The sequence below is a fragment of the Mustela lutreola genome, chromosome 4 (genome assembly GCF_030435805.1).
Source record: "Mustela lutreola isolate mMusLut2 chromosome 4, mMusLut2.pri, whole genome shotgun sequence".
Lineage (NCBI taxonomy): Eukaryota > Metazoa > Chordata > Mammalia > Carnivora > Mustelidae > Mustela > Mustela lutreola.
In genome coordinates, this window is record NC_081293.1 from 147,165,988 (window position 1) to 147,191,168 (window position 25,181).

At 38.9% G+C, this 25,181-nt stretch overlaps 1 protein-coding gene across 2 annotated transcripts; it reads right to left on the reverse strand.

The window, feature by feature from the left end:
* Positions 1-500: 500 nt before the first annotated feature.
* Positions 501-24,797, reverse strand: POLR1F (RNA polymerase I subunit F). Of its 2 annotated transcripts, none has more exons than XM_059171312.1 (4): positions 24,621-24,797; positions 7,264-7,405; positions 3,366-3,574; positions 501-2,288 (listed from the first exon to the last, which is right to left on the reverse strand). In XM_059171312.1, exons 1-4 carry the CDS (start codon positions 24,698-24,700, stop codon positions 1,892-1,894), a joined length of 828 nt encoding a protein of 275 aa, XP_059027295.1. In that variant the 5' UTR covers positions 24,701-24,797; the 3' UTR covers positions 501-1,891. The 2 variants fall into 2 exon arrangements, with proteins under 2 accessions (XP_059027295.1, XP_059027294.1); XM_059171311.1 differs by lacking the exon at positions 24,621-24,797 and adding an exon at positions 20,685-20,983.
* Positions 24,798-25,181: the final 384 nt, after the last annotated feature.

Consider the following 25,181-nt stretch of genomic DNA (forward strand, 5'->3'; position numbering starts at 1 on the left):
TCAGCCTTTCACTACTGAGTATGAGATTAGCTTTGTGTTTTTTCATATAGTCTTTATTATGGTGAGGTATGTTGCGTGTAAACCTGTATTGTTGAGTTTTTATTACAAATGGTGTTGTATTTGCAAAGTGATTTTTCTGAATCTACTGAGATCATGTGGTTTTTATCCTTTCTCTCAATGTGATATAGCCCATGACTGATGGATTTGCCAATACTGAGCCACAGCTGCAACCCTGGAGTAAATCCCTTGATTGTGATGAATGATTTTAACGTACTGCTGTATTTAACGTATTGTATGTATTGTTGGATATTGTTTGCTAATGTTTTGTTGAGGATTAATCTGATACCAAAAAACATATATAAATACTACCAATAAAAAAAAAACCCAAAAGCCTACAGGCCATTATCTCTGATGAACCTAAATACAGAAATCCTCAAAAAAATACTAATGAGCCTCACATTCCATTTTAAATCTTTTACCTGCAAAAAGACAAAAACAAAAAACTGAATATAAATTTTATTTAACATACTATATACCAAAAATAGAATTTCACCAATATACAAAATTGAGATATTTTACATTATTTGTACATCTTCAGAATCTTGGACTTTATACTGATAGCACATGTTAATTTGTATTAGCCATATTTTAAGGGCTCAATACCCACATTAAATTGTAGGAAAAGAAACTGGTCTGTGTCTTTGCATTGTTTGGTCTTACTAATTTACTTGGGGACAAACATGTGAATACTACTCCCCAAATTCTATATTCTATCATTACAGATTTGGATCAAGATATACTACTAGCAGAATTTAAATATTAAAATTAAACCATGTGAAACCAGTGCAATATCAGATACTAGAAAAAAACAGAATAGTTGCCATGTGAAGTTCATTTCATCTACCCATCCTCTTAGAGATATTAACACAGCTAACATGAATAGTCAGTCTTGTTAGTACTTATCAGAATTACTAATTCTCTGTATTTACTCACGTATGTGTGCGCATCTGTATCTCCTCTGACACTCCATAATGGAAGGAACTACATCTTTCCTTAGATGTGTTACACACAGCCATATGGTCAGGTACTGTTAATTCAATGAATGTGGCCATGCTTTGATTATTAGCTTGAAACAGCTTGTCATTTCATTACTCAGTGTTTTCTAGTAGTTAAAAAAGTCCACATTTTCTCAATGGAATTTTTTCTTAATCATTAAGTAGTTGAGAAATTCCCACTTGGACCAATAGCATTTATCATGTCTTAATCAGACTCTACGGCTCCAAACACAGCAAAAGCAGAATAATATAAGGAAACAGCCTTCTCTATCAACCTCCCTCCATCTGGAAGGCAAGAATAGTCAACTGTTAATAGTGGCATGGTTCTTAAGAGCTCTGGAGACTTCAGGAACTCCTTTGGCAAACCATTCTAACTTGAGCCCAGAAACATGGTAGTAGCCATGACCTGCACCCACTCCCCCAATCTAAAAATCATGACTAAAGGTCAAACCCATTAAAAAGAAAAAAAAAAAAAAAAAAAAAAGCTCCAACTCATTCTTAAATGATTATGAATAACACTATATTACAAAGTCCTTTTGCCAGTCTTCAGAGTATAGAAATAATTTTATTTGAAATGTAAAAACTGGGAAAATGTTAAGATTTGAAAGAATAACTCTTACCTTTTTATTTTGTATACAATAAAATGGCTGTTTAATAATATTGGTGTTTCCCACAGTAATGATCATTTAATAATTTAAGCACCAAAAACTCCTAATCAAATGTTTCCTGTTTTGTAGACTACAGGAATATACCAGCATTTCATACTATTCCCACATTTAATCCATCTTTTATCTAAATCTTTAAAAAGCTGAATATTTAAAATTCATTAAAGAAAATTACTTTTCTCTTTTCTTTTTAGGTGAGTGTTCCAAAAGTGGGGTAAATTCAGCTTCCTCACTGTGTTTTCTTTTCTTTTTTTTCTTTTTATGGTCACTCTGGTAACCGCTGGAGTCACTGCCTTGGAAAACAGGATCCTGGTCCTGATCTTCCTGGTGCTTTTTCTTCTTCTTCTTCTTTGGTGCATCCTTCCAGAGGTCATTATCAATCTGCAGGTCTGTCTCTTTGTTCATTGTGGCATCAGCATAATCTGCTAGCTCTCTATTACCACTTTCCACTTCATATGACTCTGGGTCTTTCTTTTTTTTCTTTTTCTTCTTGAGAGGTTTTACAGTAATTTCTTCAGGGCCAGTTTCTGTTATTTCTTCAGAAACTCCAGAGCACTTGGTCTGTAAACTGAATTAACAGTTGAAAAAATTTACAGAGCAATAAACAAAAGGAGTAAGATGAAATCAAGAATATACTAAGTGTTTTTTTTTTTCCTAAATGACAGCAGGACAAGATAAAGTATGGCATAAATTTCTAATATTCTGTTATCCCTTAGCCCATTAAAATGTCTGAGAAAGGTTACAATTTTTTCCAAAGTACTTCTTCCGGATTGTTTTCATACACAGAAATGGCAAATTTTATCAAAAGTAGCTTCTAAATTTAGGTTTGGTTAGAAAAAATTGGTTACAATAAACCTTACCCTACCATGTGTGGCTTAAGAGCCACATATCTGACCAGTGATAAAATATAGTTCCATCATCTATGAAATAAATGGAGTTCATCTACTCTATCAATCCTCATTTCATTTTTTTCTCTTAATAGTGCTTGAAGCGATATTACTTTCAAAGTTATGAGTTAACACTAAAATAAAAACAAGGATCAATGCAGTAGCCCTCTGGAACTGCAGAGTCCTATGTAGTAATATTAGCTACATATAAGATACTACACAAATACACCACACATTTCTATCATCACAGAAAGTTCTATTGGACAACAGTTCTAAAACGTTAACCCATACTTTTAATAATCAAGGGAAAAAAAAAAAAATTATTAACACCAACAATACTCCCAAAGCTATTTTTTCCTCTTCACTCCATTCTCAAGATGACAATAGTTCTTACAAGAATTTCAATACCAGAAAATTAAATTATCTACCTGGCATAATGACAATCAAATTTTTTTGTTTAAGCTGTGTAAAAATAGAAGCCTAAGAGCTATGCAATATGATCAAGCTTTTGGTTAACAAATTAAACTAGAAAATAGTAAGACCGAGTTAGTAAAATACAGAAGAGTTAGCTAGATGTGTAGAGCTTCGGAATATTCAGTGCTTTGCAACAGCACTTAAGATTCCTATTTACATTGATTTTATGGTTTAGAAGCATGGAAATTCTAATAAAATTTATTTTAAATGAGGGGCTTATATTATTCAGAATTAAACAGAAATTACTAAGTATCAAAATTAAAATAATCTGATTAGGAACTGACCTAGTGATATTTAATTTTCCCCGAATGCAGAATACTCCAGCAGCATCTGAGTCCAAACGAAATACTTCAAATTCTAGTTCATCACCCACGTTTATCTCCAGGTTCTGCCACTGTTCAGCAGGCATATGCTCAGGTTTAGGGATGGAGGCATTGAAACACCCATGTACTAAACAGCCAATGTGGCTGGAGGACACTTTATTAACTGTACCCTGGGAAGAAAGGAGGAAAAAAAATAAAAATCAAGAAATCCAAAGACTTTAAAAATAAGTGAAAACTTCTTAAGCTTCAAACTGATCTTCAAAGAGAAAACATCCAAAATATGCTGTAATTTGATATAGGAAAAGTTTTTAAAATTTACGTTATACTAAACAATCATTTTAGAATACTAGTTTTTAGAAAGCCCAAACTTAGGCAGTTGATATGCAATTACTTACTAACTGAATAAAAAACTATTCTTCCTACCCCTAAAGAAGCAAAAACAAACCAAACTCCTTAGCTCCCACTACAGGATTCCCTGGGGAATAGATTATAACCATACTGAAACCAAGCAGAAAATACTCTTTGATATAACCTAAATGTGAAAAGACCTCAAAGCAGGAAGCATATGCTTTCTATAACTGGGAGCCATATTATATTTCTATAAACAGTCTGAGTTTCAAAGCTTAAAGAACCTTATTTCGCTTCTTCCTTAACTTCAGCAATGTATCAGAAGACAGTTTACCCTTCCTATGTAGATCCTGAGCAGGGCTACTTTGAATCACAATAGCATTTTTAGAAGCTTTAAAATACATGCTATATGATTTTAAGCTCAAAGTTTTTTAAAAAGCCTTAGTTTTCTTCCCCTAAGAATCAACATATGTAACATACATAAATGAACATCTGAAATGCTTTTCTAAAATCATGTTTTAAACTTTGACGCTAACATGTATACAGCCTTGTTTAATGTTAGCAACATAGAAAATTCTTTGGCTGTCATTATCAAGGGCTGGTGTTCCCAATGGCACATGCTGGATGGTACGGACAAACTGCAGTTATGCAATGGAGTACTTATTCAACAGTAAAACAAAACAAAACAAACCTATCAAGCCATGAAAAGAAATGCATACTGCTAAGTCAGAGGCAGCAAGCTGAAAAGGCTACATACAATAGGATTCCAACTATATGAAATTCCAGAGAAGGTAAACTATGGAGACAGTAAAGAAGATCAATAGTTGCCAGGATTCAAGAGGATGGAAGGAGGGAGAGGGATAAACAGATAAAATACACAGAATTTTTAGAGCCGTGCCCAATTATTCAATAAACTACAGGAACAGGGGACACATGTCATTGTGTTGTACATTCCATGGGTTTTAGGAGGTACAACAGAGAAAACTATTTATTTTAAAAGTCTAGAATTAATGTAGTGATATCAGCTTAACCGTAACCAATGTATTCCCACTAACGTAAGATGTCAGTGATAGGAGTAACTGTGTGCTGTAGTGGGAGAGCGAAGAGAGGTATTCTTTTTCAACTCACTTTTTCTGTAAATCTAAAACTGCTGTAAAAGAATAAAGTCTATCAATTTAAGAAATAACACAAAAGTAAACTCTTCAATTTAGAGTTCTGAAACAACTAAATAACCATATGAATAAGAAAATGGATTTCAAGGGCCTACTTCACACTACACACAAAAATTAAAGATGGGTTATAGATCTAAATGGAAAACCTAAAACTAAAAAATTCTACAAGGCTTACAGAAACTATCTTCACAATCTAAGAGTAGGCAAGTTTCTTAAATAGGATCCAGAAAGCAGTAACCATAAAAATAGGACATATTGGACCTCATCAATATTAAAAACTTCCGTTTATGAAATGATACCATTACAAGTTAAGAGACAAGTCCCAGACTGGGGGAAAGTACTCACAATACATTTATCTGAAGAGGATTTGTAGAAAGACTATAAACAGAACTACTCAAAACCTCAATAATACAAAAACCCAATTAAAAATGGGCAAATTGGGACGCCTGCAGCTGCAGTTGGTTAAGCAGCTGTCTTCGGCTCAGGTCATGATCCCGGGGTCCTGGGATCGAGTCCTGCATGCGGCTCCTTGCTCGGCGGGGAGCCTGCTTCTCCCTCTGCCTCTGCCTGCCTCTCTGTCTGCCTGTGCTCGCTCGCTCTCTCTCCCTCTCTCTCTGACAAATAAATAATAAAATCTTAAAAAAAAAAAAAAATGGGCAAATTACTTGAATAGGCCCCTTACTGAAACACATGAAAAAGAGCTCACAGAAGAAATGCAAATTAAAATCATAATGAGAAACTAGTATATGCCCCTAAGTAAAATTAAAAGACTGACAAAACCAAATGCTGTCAAGGATGCAGAACAACTAGTAGTACTAAATGGGAAATTAGCCTGTTTTTCGTAAAGGTAAAAAAAATACCTACCCTCTGACTTAGGAGAAATGAAAATGTACATTCACAGCTTTATTCATAATAGCTTCGTACTGGAAGCAACCCAAATGTCAATCAATAAAGATGGGCAATTAAATTACGATACAATCATATAACCAAATACTATGAATAACAAAAAGAAATAAACTACCAATACACCAAACAGCATGGATGAAATGCAAAAACACGTAGAGCAAAAGAGGTCAGATTTTCAAACACTGTGTAATGAAAATTCCATTATCATTAAATTCAAGAATGAGTAAAACTAATTTTATAATAAATGCATTCAGAACAATGATTGTATCTAGAAGAGAGAGGACTGAACCGGAAAGGGCATGAGGCTCTTTCCAAAATAGAATGGTATATATGCTCTTCACAGAAATGACTGAACTGCACTCTGATCTGTGCATTTTGTTGTATGTAAATTATTCCTGATATTAAAAAAAAAAAATGAACTGTCTAAATTTATTTAAAGACTGGAACTTATTGTAGGAAAGTAAAAGGACTGATTTTTTTATTTCATACTTTCTGTATAGTATTTCCATGTGTACATTTACAGTAACTTACACAAAGCAGATACATGTGGGAATTTTTAAGTACAAATCTACTGCCAATTTTATTAGAGAAGAAAAGCTATACTATAGCCATATAACTGTTATGGAGGCTGGTTGTAGGATCCCAGCTGGGCAGGCCCACAATACTCTACCACTTTAATAATGAACAACTTCTTAAAATTAAAAATGTCTTATAGATTCTGACAGTAAAATTTGACCTGTATTTTAGTAGCAATAAAGTGTTAATAGTTCTTAAATGATTAAGCAATTCCTATAACATTTTTCATTAAAAAAATGTATGTGTATGTAAAAGTGCAAACACACAGGAAGTGCTGGTAGATGAGAAAGACAAATGCAGAGCATAATGGGGTATAGTTCAGTCAACTTCACATCAATCTATGTATTTCCTGCTTCTCCTGAAAAACTAAAAGACCTACCCCACAGGGCCATGGCACATTATAGGTGCCCTGACCTCATCCTTCATTCACATTTCATTACCTGCTCCCACAACACTCTGAATTTTCAACTCCTCTTTGATACACTACTATATGATTTGAATCCTTTATAAAGAAACTATTTGTGTATAATTAAGAAATAATAAACTTCATTGTTATTTTTTTTTTCCACTGCTTAAGATCATTCTGGTGCTATCCAAAGAAGAGAATAAATTCTGAGACACACTCTCTGCACATTCAAGGAGTTTTAGAAGAATGGAGTTTTTAAAAACTTACCAGTGTTGAACTGATGGTAAATTTTTTAGGAACCAACAACACCAATCTATTTGCTTCCCAAGTCTCTTAAAATTTTTCATATTACACTATTATACAACTATACAAAGAAAGCTTAGGGGGAAAAAAGAATATATATATATATATATATATATATATATATATATATATATAAATACATACATACCATAAGCTTTTGTCCCGGTTCAGGACAGAAAATAACAAAATCTGCTTCTATGTTAAGATGAATGTGTCCTTGATCATCATAAATATCTCCCAGTTCACCCACTACTTTGATGTTGTCATATGCAATGGGGACACCTAAAAGGCTATTAAAAAAGAAAATAAAATTTTAATCTTCTCTTAAACTAAGCCATTATCATACTGATTAAATATACTGAGTCTAAAAATTATATACCTCTTAAACATAACCTCATATGCCAAAACACAACAGCATATGATTAATCCCTAACAACTTGAGTAATTCAATTTCACCAAAGGGTTTCAGATATACTGATGAAGTTAAAAATGATTACTCAAAATAAGTACCCAGAAACAAAATGTCCAATTCTACATGAGCAGTAGGTTGAATCTATTAGCTATGCACTTGAATTCCAGTCATGCGAGAATGAGAGGAAAAAAAAGACTTGCAAGAAAAATTTCTCTATTTCTGAGTATAACTGAATCAAGGTAATTTTGGTATTATCTACCATAAATGAATTTCTGCACAGATGACCCTCAGTAAGAGAAGTATTAGAGTCACAGGTGAAGTTCCTGAATATTAAAGCCAATGACTTAAGGGAGAAAAATCCTCAAACTGCAACTGTTAGTAATAAATAGAAATGCTAATAAATGAAATACATAGTTTTACTTATTAAGACCTGATTTTGCCACTTAGTCTACACAGTATGACAGGACTGGGGGCAATTACTATGTCTAAATGTCATTTCCAAGTATTTAAGAAATTTTAATTACTAAGGAGGTACACCTGGTGGCTTCACTACCACACCCAATACTTTGTTCAAGAAAACTTCCCAGACTCTCCAAGGCAAGGCTGAAATCACTCCTCCTCTAAAAGACAGAGTGACGGGGTGCCTGGGTGGCTCAGTCATTAGGCATCTGCCTTCAGCTCAGGTCATGGTCCCAGGGTCCTGGGATGGAGCCCCACTTCGGGCTCTTTGCTCGGCAGTAGGTCTGCTTCTCCCTCTTCCACTCCCTGTTTGTGTTCCCTCTCTCCTTGTCACTCTGTCGAACAAATAAAATCTTTAAAAGACACAGTGCCACAACATCACACTGAACTTAATCTCATTTTATTGACTATTTGTGTATATTTGCATTCCACACACTACTGTAAGATCCTTGAGAGCACAGAACATTTTTGTCGAACTCTACTAAATTTCTAAAACTACTCACATAGCATAAGAGAAAGAATTTATCCCTAACAGCTGTTGCTTAAATAAAACAGCCAGAAACCACTGGAAAGGAACTTTAATAACTATCAAATCAAGACCAAAAACTCAAAAGGCTTACTCCAGAAAGCATTTTTTTCTTTCTTTCTTTTTTTTTTTTTTTAAAGATTTTATTCATTTATTTGACAGAGAGAAATCACAAGTAGATGGAGAGGCAGGCAGAGAGAGAGAGAGAGAGGGAAGCAGGCTCCCTGCTGAGCAGAGAGCCCGATGCGGGACTCCATCCCAGGACCCTGAGATCATGACCTAAGCCGAAGGCAGCGGCTTAACCCACTGAGCCACCCAGGCGCCCCAGAAAGCATTTTTTTCAACTGTTAATTTCAGCATGTGTTTTCCCAAGCAGGAACTACATCACCAGGACAGTCATCAAGGCACAAAAAACCCAGAAGTCTACATGACCTCTGGAAGAGGTAATAAATGGACTTATAAATAGGTGGACACTGAATCTAATTCTAAATACTATATATATATGTGCATATATACATATATATACGTATTCACACTTATACATATACACACTTTTAAATATATGTGTATATACATGCATATATACATATATATACATATACACACTTCTTTATATATATATACACATGTATCTAAATGTGTATGTGTGTTAATACATATATACTTTATATATTTATATATACACACATGCACACACACATATATAACATATCAGCATCAAGTCATATTTGCATCATTTCAGTATACATTAAAATTTCCAGGAAAGAAGTAGCAAATTCAAGGGTAGATTAAATAGGAAACTCTATTGAGAACTACTCACTACTTCAGAAAAGCATTTCACCAATGGAGAGACTGTATTTTTTCTGGGTTGTCAACTCAAAACCTCTGCATCAATCTACCTTCGTAACAGAGCTTTGGACATACAAATTTTTTTCCAAATAAAATACTGAAAATATTGATTGCTAAACATAGGTTTGTCTACTTTTGTCTTATTACAGAAAAAATAAGGATAAATTTGGATCTGTTCATAAACATGTTTTATGCTTATTGAAAGACTGCACCAGAGAGGAGGAATGACCCTGGGTGGGAGGGACTCCTTGAGGGCAGAGAGGGGAAAGAAGACCTCTCCCCAGGTTGGTGGGCTGCACTGACAAGACAAATCCCTGTAACATTTGGCTTTGAAAACCGGAGGGCCCTGGCTTCTCCTTATTTTGTTTTTTGTTTTGTTTTAAAATAAATAATCAACATGTTATTTTGTTTTTAAATAAATATTGATTTACAAATCAATAGCCTCAATACCTTAAGAAGTAGGAGGGGAATAGAAAACGGAGTCCCTGGGGCACCTGGGTGGCTCAGTGGGTTAAAACCTCTGCTTTTGGCTCAGGTCATGATCCCAGGGTCCTGGGATCGAGCCCCACATCAGGCTCTCTGCTCTGCAGGGAGCCTGCTTCCTCCTCTCTCTCTGCCTGCCTTTCTGCCTACTTGTGATCTCTGTCTGCCAAATAAATAAATAAAATCTTAAAAAAAAAAAAAAAAAAAAAAAAAGAAAACAGAGTCCCTGCCCTTGAAGAGACAGCACAACAAACAGCCCAGCTGAGATACAGCGGTTTGAAAAATACCTCGGGTACACAGGAAGGAGATTTATTTAATAATCTCAGAGCATGGGATGGAGAGGCAGGGAACTTGGGGAGATTTCTTCAATAACAAAAGAGCTGGTGGGCACCACTTTCCTCCCCAGTACCCAACCCATCCTGAATACAGGGACAGCTGCAGGACCCAACACAACACTACAACCTCCACTTAGTTTGCTTTTTTTTTTTTTTTTTTTAAAAGGTTTTATTTATTTATTTGACAGAGAGAAATCACAAGTAGATAGAGAGGCAGGCAGAGAGAGAGAGAGGGAAGCAGGCTCTCTGCTGAGCAGAGAGCCCGATGCGGGACTCGATCCCAGGACTCTGAGATCATGACCTGAGCCGAAGGCAGCGGCTCAACCCACTGAGCCACCCAGGCGCCCCACTTAGTTTGCTTTTTAAAGCATGCCCCAGCCACACATTTGTGTGGATCTACTCCCTCCAGTCCTCTGAAGGAGTTTTCCCAGGCTGCTCTATCTCCTCCCCTACAGCAGACCAATGTAGTCAATCTTGCTCACACTGTGTGTAGCACACCCAGCTCCCCCGTTCTCCTTGTAGATCTTGTCTGAAGCCCATCCAAAGTAGTGCTGCAAGCCTTGCACTGTGCCTGTAGCCCCAACAGGGGCCAGCACCACTCTAAAGTGACACCTGCCCCTGGGAGAGGGAAAATTACAGCACACACCAGTGCAACAGCAGCCCCAGCAGTGGACTGGAGACAGACATCTGGTCTAACTGCAGACCCAGCCCACCAACAGAAACTTCAGATGACCACACAGGGAAAGCACTCTTGACTTTGGTGCTAACACAGCTCTGGCAAAAAACTGCTCTGGCTCCATCCAAGCCCAAGGTGGCCCCAGACCAGCCTACTAACAACACAAGGATCAAACCCTGCCCACCCAGGCAGAGAGAGCCATTGAAGGTGACTAGCCTGAAGGAAAACATGGCTCAGCCACAAAAGCAGGGCATACACAACACACATAAGAGACACCCCTGAAATGCCAGGTTCTGGTGAATAGGAAACACTGCACTGCAGGGCATTACACGACCTCTTGTTTATTAGGGCATTACTTGCAAGAGCAGATGACTTTCCTAACAAAGAATTAGACAAAATGAGAAGGAGTAAGTAATATACCTAATAGAGAAAGTAGTGATCATAAAGATGATCACTGTATTTGAGAAAAGAGTGGAGGATATCAGTGAGGCCCTCAACAAAGAAATACAAAACATACAAGAAACAATTTAGATATGAAGAACTCAATAAGTGAAATTAAAAATATACTAGAGGGAATAAATCATAGCTGGAGGATGCAGAAGAATGGATCAGCGACCTCAAGGACAGTGTAATAGAAAGCAATCAAGATGAACAGGAGAAAGAAACAGATCATAAAAAATGAAAATGGATTAAAGGAACTCAGGACACTATCAAGTTTATTAACATTTGCATTATGAGGATCCCAGAAGGAAAAAAGAAATGGGAGCAGAAAATTTATTTGAAGAAATAACAGCTAAAAACTTCCTAAGTCTGGGGAAGGAACTAGACATCTAGATCTAGGAAGCACAGAGGTCTCCAGACAAAAGCAACCCAAAGATGTCCACACCAAGACACAGAGTAATGAAAATATTAAAAAAAAAAAAAAATGATAAAAAGAGAATTTTAAAAGCATCAAGAGAAAAGAAAACAGTTACATAAAGGAAACTCCTTAAGGCTTCAGTGGAGTTTTCAGCAGCAAGGAGTGGCTTGATATATTCAAAGAAAAAAACCCATAAGGATACTCTATCCAGCAAGGCTATTATTCAGAATTGGAGAGATAAAGGATTTCTCAGACAAAAAGTTAAAGGAACTCATCACCATTAAACACAATAACAAACAAGGAAGTAATCAACAGTAATGTAATAGCAGAGACTTTAATACCCCACCTCCATCAATAGAGAGATCATCCAAACAGAAAAATCAACACAACAGTGACTCTGAATGACACATCCGAACAGATGGATCTAACAGATATACACAGAACATACCATTCTAGAGCATAAAATACATTCTTTTCAAATGCGCACAGAATAGTCTCCAAATCACAGATTAACAAAATTGATAAATCTTAGCCATACTCATCAAGAGAGAAAACTCAAACAAAATCAGAATTGAAAGAGGAGAAATAACCATCAGAGAAATACAAAACATTTTAAGACATTATTAAAAATTATATACCAACAAATTAGACAACCTAGAAGAATTGGATAATTGCCTAGAAACTGAGAACCATCCAAAACCAAATAAAAGAGAAACAGAAAATTTGAACAGACTGATTACCAGCAATGAAATTGAATAAATAACCTAAAAATGCTCAAAAATAACAGTCCAGGGCCAAATCACTTCAGAGGTAAATTCTACCACACGTTTAAATACTTATTTTCAAAGTGTCCTAAAAAACAGAAGAGTTAAAAAAAAAAAAAAGCGTCCATATTCATTCCGAAGCCAGCATTATTCTGATACCAAAAGAAACACACAAAAAAGAACCACAGGCCAATATTTCTGATGAACATAGATACAAAATTCCTCAACAAAATAAATCCATCAATATGTTAAATAAGGGGCGCCTGGGTGGCTCAGTGGGTTAAAGCCTCTGCTTTCGGCTCAGGTCATGATCCCAGGGTCCTGGGATCGAGCCCCGCATCGGGCTCTCTGCTCAGCAGGAAGCCTGTTTCCTCCTCTCTCTCTGCATGCCTCTCTGCCTACTTGTGATCTTTGTCTGTCAAATAAATAAATAAAATATTTAAAAAAAAAAAATATGTTAAATAAATTATCCCTATGAACAGGTGGGATTTCTTTCTGTGAAGCAAGAAAGGTTCAATACTTGCAAATCAATGTGATATACCACATCAAAAACAGACTAAAAACTGTCATTTCAGGGCAGCTGGGTGGCTCAGTTGGTTAGGCATATCTGCTTTGGCTCAGGCCATGATCTCATGGTCCTGGGATGGAGCCCCAAGTCGGGATCCCTACACAGTGGAGTCTGCTTCTCCCTCGCCCTTTGCCCCTTGCCCTGGCTTGTGCACATGTGCATGGTCTCTCTCAATGGATAAATAAAATCTTTTTTTAAAGTAACTAACTAATTAATTAATTAATTTTAGAGAGAGGCAAAGAGCATAAGCAGCAGGCAGACAAAAAGGGAGAAGTAGACTCCCTGCTGAGAAGGGAGCCCCATGCAGGATTCAATTCCAGGACCTGGGATCATGACCTGAGCTGAAGGCAGATATTTAACTGACTGAGCCACTCAGGCTCCCTGGATAAATAAAATCTTAAACAAACAAAAAACAAAAATACCCCCCTAATTTCAAATGAGGTAGAAGAGGCATTTAATTAAGTGCTACAGCCATTCAGGATGAAAACCCTCAATAATCTAGGTTAGAGGGAACATACCTTAATATAATAAAGGTCATATATGAAAAACCCACAGCTAACATCATACTTGATAGTGAAAAACTGAGAGCTCTCCCCCAAAGAACAGGAACAAAATAAAAAATGTCCACTCTCACCACTTTTATTCAACAGAGTTCTGGAAGTGCCAGCCACAGCAATCATACAATGAAAAGAAACAAAAGGCATCCAAATTGGCGAGGAAGAAACAAAAATTTCATTCACTGTACATGACATAATACTATATATGAAAAACCTGAAAGACTTGGGGAGACTGGGCGGCTCAGTTAGTTAAGCATCTGCCTTTGGTTCACCTCATGATCCCAGGGATCTGCGATCTAGCCCCAAGTCTGGCTCCCTGCTGAGCAGGGAGTATGCTTCTTCCCCTCCCCTCTCCTGGTGCTCTTTCTCCTGCTCTCTCTCAAATAAATAAAATCTTAAAAAAAAAAAAAGAAACAAACAAAGAAAGAAAAGCCAAATAACTACTAGATACTGTATACTACATACAAATAACTACTAGATCCACCAAATAACTACTAGAACTGATACATGAATTTGGTAAGGTCACAGAATACAAAATCAACATACAGAAATCCATTGCACTTTTATACACTAATAATGTAGCAGAAAAAAATTAAGAAAACAATCCCACTTACAAATACACCAAAAATAGTAAAATGCTAAAGAATGAACTTAACTGGGGGCTCAGTTGGTTGGGCGACTGCCTTTGGCTCAGGTCATGATCCTGGAGTCCCACATCAGGCTCCCTGCTCACCAGCCTGCTTCTTCCTCTGACCTTTCCCCTTTCATGTTCTCACTCTCATTCTCTCTCTCCCTCAAATAAACAAAATATAATCTTAAAAAAAAAAAAAAAGAATGAACTGAAGTAAGGAGGTGAAATACCCGTTCTCTGAAGACTATAAAACACTGATGAAAAATTGAAGACAGGGTGCCTGGATGGCACAGTTGGTTAAGCATCTGAGTCTTGGTTTCAGTTTAAGTTGTGATCTCAGGGTCATGAGATTAAGCCCCACATCGCACTCCACACTCAGCATGGAGTCTGCTTCAGTTTCTCTCCCCTTCTTCCTTTGGCGCCCCCCCCCCCCCCATTTCTCTAAAATTTTAAAGAAACTTAAGACAATGCAAACAGATGGAACGATATTCCATGCTCATGAATTGGAAGAACCAATACTGTTAAAATACCCACAGTATCCAAAGCAATATAGAACTTTAATGCAATCCCTATCAAAATCCTAACAGAATTTTTCACAGAACCTGAACAGATAATCCTAAAATTTCTAAGGAACCACAAAACACCCCGAATAGCCAAAACAATCTTGAAAAAGAACAAAACCAGAAATGTGACAATCCCAGATTTCAAGTTATACTATAAAGTTATAATAATAAAAACAATATGGTAGGGGGGCAAAATAGACACATAAGATCAATGGAACATAACAGCCCATGAAACACACCCATGAATATAAGCTCAATTAGTGTGCAACAAAGGAGCCAAGAATGTCCAATGGGAAAAAGACATTCTCTTCAACAAATGGTGTTGGGAAAACTGGACAACTACATGTGAAATAATGAAATTAGACCACTTTCTTTTTTTTTTTTTTTTTAAAGATTTTATTTATTTATTTGACAGAGAGAAATCACAAGTAGATGGAGAGGCAGGCAGAGAGAGAGAGAGGGAAGCAGGCTCCCCGCTGAGCAGAGAGCCCGATGCGGGACTCGATCCCAGGACCCTGAGACCATGACCTGAGCCGAAGGCAGCGGCCTAACCCACTGAGCCACCCAGGCGCCCAAAATTAGACCACTTTCTTACCATACACAAAAATAAACTCAAAATGGACTGAAGACCTAACTGGGAGACTTGAAACCATAAAAATCCTAGAAGAGAGCACAGGCAGTGATTTCTCTGACATCAACCCTAGCCACACTTTTTCTAGCTATGTCTCCCGAGGCAAGAGAAACTAAGAATAAAACTACCAGGACTACATCAAAATCGAAAGCTTCTGCATAGCAAAGGAAACAATCATCAAAACTAAAAGGCAACCTACCAAATGGGAGACAGTATTTGCAAATGACATATCTGGTAAAGAATTAATATCCAAAAGATACAAATAACTTACATAAGCCAACACCAAAAAAACCCCAAATAATCCAATTTAAAAATGGGGGGAAAGCATGAACGTTTTTCCAAAGACATACTGATGGCCCACAGATACATGAAAAGATGCTCATCATCACTCATTAGCGAAATGCAAATCAAAACCACAATGGGCTATCACCTCACACCTGTCACAATGGTCAAAATCAAAAATACAAGCAACAAGTCTTGGCAAATGTGGAGAAAAGGGAACCCTTTTGCACTTTTGTTGGAAATCAAACAGGTGCAGCAACTGTGAAAACCAGTATGGAAGTTCTGTCAAAAATTAAAATAGAATTATCATATGATCTCGTAATTCCACTATCAGAGGTGTTTACCCAAAGAATACAGAAACACTAATTTAAAAAGATATATGCATCTTTATGTCTATTACAGCATTATTTACAACAGCCAAATTATAAAAGTAGCCTAAGTGTCCATTAACAGATGAAATGATAAAGAAGTGGTATGTCTACATACAATAGATTACTAAGCCATAAGGGTGGCTCAGTTGGTTAAGCAGCTGCCTTCAGCTCAGGTCATGATCCCAGCGTCCTGGGATTGAGTCCCACATCAGGCTCCTTGCTCAGCAGGGAGCCTGCTTCTCCCTCTGCCTCTGCCTGCCATTCTGTCTGCCTGTGCTCGCTCTCTCCCTCTCTCTCTCTGATAAATAAATAAAATCTTTAAAAAAAAAAAAAAAAGAATGAAATCTTGCCATTTGCAACAACATGGATAAATGCAGGGTATAACACTAAGTGAAAAGAGCCACTCACAGAAACACAAATACCATATGATTTGGTCAAATGTGGAATTTAGGAAACAACACAAACGAACAAAGAAAAAAGACACAAGCCAAGAAACAGACTCTTAATGAAAAAGGACAAGCTGAGAGTTACCACAGGGGAAGTGGGTGAGGAGATGGGTGAAACAGGTAAAGGGGATTTAGAGTGCACTTACTATGATGAGCACTGAGGAACGTATAGAAATGTTGAATCATTATATTGTACACCTGTAAACAATACTGCTTACTACTTAGTTTTCACTAGAAAGTAAAGTTTCTAAGCATTAAGAATTCTAACCAATGTTGGGTGCCTGGGTGGCTCAGGTCAGGATCCCAGAGTCCTTGGATAGAATCCCTCACCGCTCTCCAACAATAGTGGGAAGCCTGCTTCTCCCTCTCCCTCTGCCATTCCCCACCACTTGTGCTCTCTGTCAAGTAAGTAAATAAAATCTTAAAATCTTAAGGAAAAAAAAAAAAAAGAATTCTAAAAACGTCATTAAGACTACTAGAGGGGCAGCTGGGTGGCTCAGTCAATTAAGCATCCAACTCATGATTTCAGCTCAGGTCGTGATCTCAGGGTTATGGGACTGAGCCCTGAGTTGGGCTCTGCACTCAGAATTTGGGATTGCTTGGGATTTTCTCTCCCCCTCTCCCTCTGCCTCTCTTTCCCGCACAGGCCTGCTCTCTCTCAAAATAAAATAAATTATTTAAAAAGACTAGTGGAAATAATGAGGAAAGCAACTGTGTATGTAAAGAAAATAAGATATGTGCTTTGAGTAAGAAAGTATGAGAAATGGGAATATATTTTTGTTGGGGGGGGGGGGGATAGTAATTTGTCCTAAAGTAAGACACTCATTTAAAGAGGGGAAAACAGGAGAAAATCTTAATGTAAAAAAAGAAATAAATTTTTAAAAGTTGCAGGAATAGGGGCGCCTGGGTGGCTCAGTGGGTTAAAGCCTACGCCTTTGGCTCAGGTCATGATCCCGGGGTCCTGGGATCGAGCCCCACGTCGGGCTCTCTGCTCGGCGGAGAGCCTGCTTCCTCCTCTCTCTCTGTCTGCCTCTCTGCCTACTTGTGATCTCTGTCAAATAAATAAATAAAATATAAAAAAAAAAAAAAAGTTGCAGGAATAATGTGAAAAAAGAATAATGTGCAAAGAATGTATAGTTACGACAAAGGTTGGAATTAACAGTCGGGGGCACCACTTATGCTAAAATTAACAATTGCTTTGATGGCTGGGTTTGTGGAAAGGATCACTTTTGCTGATGCCTTCAGTTGATGACTCACCTCTGTACCAGGTCATTGAGAAACTATACTATATTTTCTTTTGTCTTACAGGTATATTAACCTCATGTTGCTGCTTATATTACTGCCACAGGTATGCAGCCCAACTCCCAGTATCTGGCTCTAGGGTCATCACAGAAGAATGGCACATAAGCTGTACATGCCATACACACCATACAGGCCATAAAGACGTCGGAGGTAGAGTGCACGAATACTGACCCCATGTTTGGCCCTCCATCTTGTTCATTTCCAAGTGATGACCTCCCTCAGGGGTATGGGTTCCAGGTTCCCTGGAGGTGAAAGTGTCCCGACCAGAATAGGTGAAGGCTCCTTCTGATCTTCCCTGAAGTTATTTAGATAACTAGTAGTGGTATATGTGCTGCCGAAGGGAGATAACTAGTAGTGGTAACATCCTTTCCTCCCCGCTCTTCTGGAGGACATGTGGCCCCATGAAGTCTGTTAAGTGTCAGATCTCTGACCTCACTACAATGCCCTCTGCACATTCCTTCCCACTCTAAATGTGAACTAGGGTCCAGCACTGTGGAGCATAGCTATGTAGCTGCCTGGATCATCACCTGCCCAACCCCCCCCCCCCCCCACCGCTGTAAATTACCCAGAATGAAACTCAGTGTCAACTGTATGGAGTCCCCCACTTTGTTTTCCAATCTCAAAGTGCCTTCTAAGTTTCAGGGATACTTTATTGTACCTCCTCCACTTCCCAACACCCCCTTTTCCTCATTTCTTAAAGTGAAGTAAGTCCTCCTAATTCTACAGGATGGCCCCAAAGTCTGTAAACCTACCTATACAGGATAAATGGCTGACTGACATTACATATCTTGATAATATTCAATGAGTGGTCCCTAATTAGAAATGCATAGTTCGATGTGTGCTGCTTTATTTGCACTGAGTAAGTCAACCCCCACAGGGTTAGTGGGATGCCCCAATGTGGTAACAGGAGTCGGGGGAGAGGAGGGTGCAGAGTGGGCAGTCCTCATCTGTTCATAGTGCAACCTGCTCCACATGGCCACAATGTTCCATTCAGTTACAGAAATTATCATTCAGTCAGTTCCTTATATCTCTGGTGTAATGGCTCTGACGAGACACTCCAGGTGGCTTCCCCCTAGCCTGTCAAGCAGAGGCACTGATTGGTTCCAAAGAGGTAAAATACTTCAAACACTGCCTCTTTCCAGATTTTGCAACCATTTTTATATCCTTAAATCTCTCAAATCCACATTCTAGTCATCTTTTCTTGGACAACCGTAACAATCCTTAATTGGTCTCCACGTCTCCAGTCTCACTCTCCTTAAGCCACTGGCAAATGCTACCAAGTGTGGTTTCTTAAACTGTGTATCTGATTGTTCCAGAGACCACCTATGCACTCCTCTCTCCAGAGCGCACCATATTTCAGAGTTGGAGGGCACCAAGAGGATGAAGTGCTAAGCCTGCTTAAGCAAAGAGAAAAAGAAAAAGAAAAAGAAAAAGAAAAACAAAAACAAACAAAAAAAACCCAACTGGCGGACAGGAAGAAGAAAAATGTCCATCCTGAGTTGCCACTGCCTCCACCCCTCCACCTCTGTTTTGCCCTCCTCTCCAGCGGCATGCAGTACCTTTCCCCTAACATAAACCTTGCTCCCCATACATAGTACTTACAATCCTCTGGCCACAGCAGTCTACTTTACATCTGCTATCCATTTGTTTATGCCACACTTTTTTGCTTTAAATACTACCATCTCAACCCTTCTCCTGTTAGGTTGTTCTCAAAGGTCTAATATAAAATTCACTACTCTTCCTCTTAATGTAATTTACCTTAGATTTGTCATATTTTAACACTTTATTGGATTTATCTGGCTTACCTTTCTGTCTTTGTTAGAGCTTACAGTTTCTTGAAACAGGGATTTTGTTTGTTCTTAATCCCAAGACCCTGGTATCCAAAATAGGCACACAACCAGTGTGTTGGTGTTCGGAGTAAGCTGTACATTCTAGACTTGTTTGATTCTTAACCTTCTCAGGATCCCTTGAGAAAGTGAACACTTTGGATACTTTGCCCAAGAAAACAGACTGCAAATTTCCCAGAGGGGAGGGAAGGGGAAGTCGTGGAATTCATGAAGAGCAGTAAGAAATCGGTAGAGATCCCACTCGTCCTAGTTTTAGAACCCTTGCTCTTGAGGCAAAGCCGTCTACTGCAATATTAAAGTACACATGCCCCCCCCTCTGACCCTCCACTTTTGTAATTCCAAGTTTTTATCTGAATATATTAAATGGACCACAAAGGTTTTTTTCACCCTCAAACCCAACAGACAGGCCAGTTAGACAAATTAAACTGTTTTTAAAAACCAAAACAAAATGTGTACTTTCCTCATCCATGATCAGGTCCAAGACAAAAGAACCCAGCGCAAGTACCAAAGCCAAAATAAACAACAGAAACTCTTTCACGGCTTACAAATAAACGACCGTACTAATGCTTTATAAGCACTTTTCTACAGAATGAGAGACTATTTAAGTACTGTATCCGAAACTTCCAACGTCAAATGGGAAAATACAGAGAACGGGGCCTACCGGGTCTCTAGAGTCCTGGACTAGTCTTACCCCTACACGCCAGTTCTACAAGCTTCTCCACCCGCTCCGCCGACACAATCCACGTCACCTTTGCGCTTCCCTTCTTGCCTGCGAAGTGGACCCCGTACGACCCCACCTAGGGCGATAGGGGCCTTTGGGGCCGCATGAAGACTCCAGACCGCCTCCAGCCTAAGCTCCAGGTGGCCGGTGCTTTCTTCCCCATTCACCCCTTTTCTGCTACGCCATCAGCACCTCTTCCCGCCGCCCCCTCCTGGGCCTGAAAGAAGGGGTGGCAGGCTGCTTTACGGCGCTGTCCGCTCGGCGGAGGCAAAGACTGAGACTGGTACCTCTCGGAATAGCGCAGGAGCTCCGCATCTAGCTGTTCCCGGATACCGGTGCGTTTCCGGTTGAGGTAGCGCGGCGACAGCGCGATGTGTCTTCGGTGCGGGCCCGCCACCAGGCAAGAGTAGCGGCTACTCACCAGCGCGCAAGCGGCAGCATAAGTCGGCAGCTCCAGGCAAGGCAAGACGCCGGCCTGTCCTACCACGGGCCCCTCAGAAGCCGCCTTTGGCGGCGGAGCCTCTGAACAACCCGCAGCCATGCGGCTTGTCAGGTTTCCCGCGGCGAGCACAGCTGACGCAGGTATAACTGGCTATCTCAGGACGCCGGCTTTCTACGTCATCCACCAGCGGACACGCCCCTAGGACATTTCTCTCCTTGAGTTGCCTTACGCACATCTGACCAGCAGGGGGCAGCAACTTTTTCGCGCTTGAGACGACTGGAGGAGCTAGGAGCCTGAGCTTAGATATTGAGCATGCCGGGAAAAAGACCAGCCACCCGGTCCTCTATTGAAGGCGGGCAAGCTTTTATTTTCGCAAATGTCCTCTTTGGATTTAGTACGTGGGTTTAATAGGGGTTTACACTTTGATAATTTCCAGTAGTAAGGTGGTCTGGTAAGTTTTACAAGTGTGGAAAATACAGTAATAAACTTTAAAATTTTAGGGAATATATTTTCTGCGGGGAATCCAATCCCAAAAAACAGCTCAGATGCCTCAAACACAACATATCCTAAAATAAACCCTTTCTCCCGTCTGGACTCTCTGCTCACTCTGTGACAACTCATTCAGTAAATCTTACCACCACTTCCCAAATGGCTCAGTTCAGCTGTTATCCTTGGAGCCTCTCTTGTACTGTTAAATATCAAATCAGCCCCAAGGCTTGCGGGGTCCAAAGCGGAAATATTAGTCTATTCAGATACTTACATCTGTCCTCTCTTTCAGAACTACAGAAGTGCCTGTGGAAGTTTAACCCTGTGGTCAAGGGGATCCTCTGGAGCACCTTCTCTGAAATACAAATATAACTATGACTTGTCCACATAGGAACCCCAGTTTCCTCAGGATAGCACAAACTCCGTAATATGGCTCTTAAGTTACTTACAAGACCGTATTAAGGCTGCTGCCAGCCCAGCAGTAGTTTCATTCATCACACTCCCCACTTTACGTTATCTGTTAGCCTCCCCCCGCCCCACATTGATTTACTTTCATCTTGCTCCCTTTTTCACCAGCTCCTGCTACCTGGGAATATAGTAACTTTTCTCAAATTGGAACACTCTACTCATATGTCAAATTTTAGCTTAGGTTTTTGCATTCTCTTCCTCTGCAGTGTACTACCATCCTATCCCTCTTCCCCTATCCCCATCTAATTCAAGATAGGGGATTGTTTCCCCACTTTTGTAAATGACCACCATCAAGCATTTCTTTTTATGTTAATGTTATGTCAGTTGAGTACTTTTCTGACTGTTCCTTCCTAGACTCCAAAGCTCACTTAGGGCAGGGACCATGATAAGAGTCTTTTTCACCTCTGCAACCCTCTGTGACTCAAAATAAAACAGCCAAATGCATAGGAATGAATGAATGAATGAATGAATGAAAGAAAGAAATAGCAGGTGACAAAAAGCTCAGAGTCAAATAAGGAAATAGGATTTAAACATAAATATACAACAGGATTACACTGTGTAAGTGCCAAGAGAAATACATAGCATTTAGTGGCGTGACTTCTAACATATCTCCACCTCCCCTAGGTACTGCAAAAGCCTCTAAACCTCTCAATTCACATTTATGCCTGTAAAATGGGGATAAAAATAATGTACCTACCCTGCTCATTAAAGAAATGGTAGGAAGTTCAAATAAGATAATTGAAAAACTCTCTCTCTAGTATTCTTTGATTTCAAATTCAGCAGGAGATATTACTGCAATGAAACTACTCCCAAAGCCCAATGATAAACACAAGTCCATGAATAGGAAATTTAACAGCCTTTACCTGGATTTAATTGGAAAGTTCTTCAAGAGCCCTAAGCAGGACCCCTTTGTTCAGTGTTTTCAGCTTTGGCTACTCATTAAGATCACCTGAGGAGCTTTAAAATCTGATGATGACTTTCTTGTGGTGAAGAGAACTGGGTGTTACACACAACTAATGAATCCTTGAATACTACATCAAAAACTAGTGATGTACTACTATATGCTGGCTAATTGAAGATAATAATAAAAAAATAAATAACCAGCCAACCAAACAAACAAACCAGAATTTGATGCCTTAACAACATCCCCAGACCAGTTAAATAAAAAATTCTCCTTGGAGCCAAGATGCATGTAGATTCTCTGCAGGTGAATTGAATGAAAACAGTTTGTCCAAAGCAACGTAGTAAAAACAATAAGCTGGACATCAGGACAATAGAGCCAAAACAAAACTTACTTAAACTATCCCAGCAATGATTTTGCACAAATTTTAAATAATAGGTAGTTTTATAACCCTTTGTGTGCGCTTAAGAAATTGACTTGTTTGGTTTTGAAAATTGTTTTCTAGTTTTTAGTTTTTTAAAATTCTGGCTTGATTGTTAGCTGCTATCCACAATCTGCAAGATTTAAAAGAATAAAAGAATACATATAAATGTTCACCATTATGGAGTTAATTTACCAAAGTAACCTGTTTCATCTACTACCCAGAGAAGAAAAAAAAGTACAATGAGATTCCTCCCACGTACCTCCCATCCCACACAAGTTCACAAGGTTTATTTGACCAAGGGACTATAGTTGGACTGTACTATTTTTTTTTAAGATATGATTTATTTATTTGACAGACAGAGATCACAAGTAGGCTGAGAGGCAGGCAGAGAGAGAGAGGAAGAAGCAGGCTCCCTGCCAAGCAGAGAGCCCGATGTGGGGCTCAATCCCAGGACCCTGGGATCATGACCAGAGCTGAAGGCAGAGGCTTTAACCCACTGAGCCACCCCAGTGCCCCGGACTGTACTATTTTTTGATTAAAATTTGATCAAAATGGCCCAGGAAGTCAGGCATTGCTGGTCTCTGTCTCATGAAAAGCCCTGTCAAGTCAAAGTCAAGCATGCGCGAAGATAAGCCCTTTTCTATAAGAGAGAAGATTGGATGTGACTTAGTATCCATGTCCACTGAAACCCCCCACCCCACCAAAAAAGAGAGATATCAGTATTCCTGCAACTCTCTGGATTTTTTTCTTTTTACCATCGACCTCCCCCCCACTCCAACATGCACACATACACACTATATGACGTTAGTGCGTTTCTATTTCTCACAATCAACGAATCCCTGGAGCAATATAAATGTGCAATCATCTGTAGTTTGCTGGAATAAGTTATAAAGGAACTTGTTGCATGTGTTCTGATTTTTATGGAAAATATGCACACTTACATGATTAGAAGAGAATTTGGATGTGTAAACACTATGTGTTAATATTAGTTATCTCTTAAGGGTGAGTTAATGACTTTTTAAAGTATGAATTTTCATTGTAATGAGTGTGCATTGTTTTATATTTCTTAAAGGAGAAACAATGAAGGAACGGATTCCTATTGTTGGCAATTTGGTTTGTTACAAGATATCGCCAATTCTTAGACAGTTTAATATAGTGTGAGGTGAGGAGCCTGGGGCTAAAACCACATTGTGTGAGCCTGAATCCTGGCTCTGCCACTTACTTGGTGTGTAACATTATTAGGCAAGTTCTTTTTTCCAGAAAAAAAAAAATCTGAAATTATTAGAAGAGACTTTACTGAAAAAATGGAATTAGAAAGGTTGATGTAGAAAGGTTTACCCAAAATAGTTTCAGATGAAGGACAGTGCAGGTAAAATGGCATTGCATCAGTTGGGTTTTGCTGCATAACAAACCATTCTCAAATCTGGTGGCTTTAAGAGCTATCACTAATTCAATTTGTGATTCTATGAATACAAATCTGGCCTGGGCTTAGCGGGACTCACTCAAGCATCTGTAGGCAGGTGTGGGCAACTCCATGGGTCTCATTCTCTAGTAGGCTAGAGTAGGTTTGCTTTCCTTGCATCCGTGCATGTTTTTGATCAAGACTTTTAGGAGTCCATGGTCAACTCATCAGTTATAATATGCCTGTTTTAGCCTGAAGAAGGCTGTAAAGCTGAACTTGGGAGCAGGAGCTTATAACTTCCTTGAATGAAGAGCAAAGCAGAGTCCTGGACCTACAAGGAACATTCATATAAAAGTTTGAATAAATGTTGGAGAATAACTTGGTCCCATCTCTGGGAATGAATTCTTTTTAAGATTTTATTTATTTGACAGACAGAGATCACAAGTGGCGGGGGGGGGGGGGAGCAGGCTCCCTGCTGAGCAGAGAGTCTGACGTGGGGTTTGATCCCAGGACCCCAGGATCACAACCCAAGCCAAAGGCAGAAGCTTTAATCCACTGAGTTACCCAGGCGCCCCATCTGGGAATGAATTTTTTGTTTTGTTCTGGTGTTACTAATATGATTAATTTCAGCTCCTCTTCAAGGTACTACCCATACAAGCAA

Coding starts and splice junctions, on each gene's coding strand:
- POLR1F (XM_059171311.1), bottom strand. CDS start 20,938: ATGGCTGCGGGTTGTTCAGAGGCTCCGCCGCCAAAGGCGGCTTCTGAG. Junction 7,406..20,684: donor CTCCTGCGCTATTCCGAGAG/GTACCAGTCTCA, acceptor CTTTTTTAATAG/CCTTTTAGGTGTCCCCATTG. Junction 2,289..3,365: donor GGAAAATTAAATATCACTAG/GTCAGTTCCTAA, acceptor CTGTTAATTCAG/TTTACAGACCAAGTGCTCTG.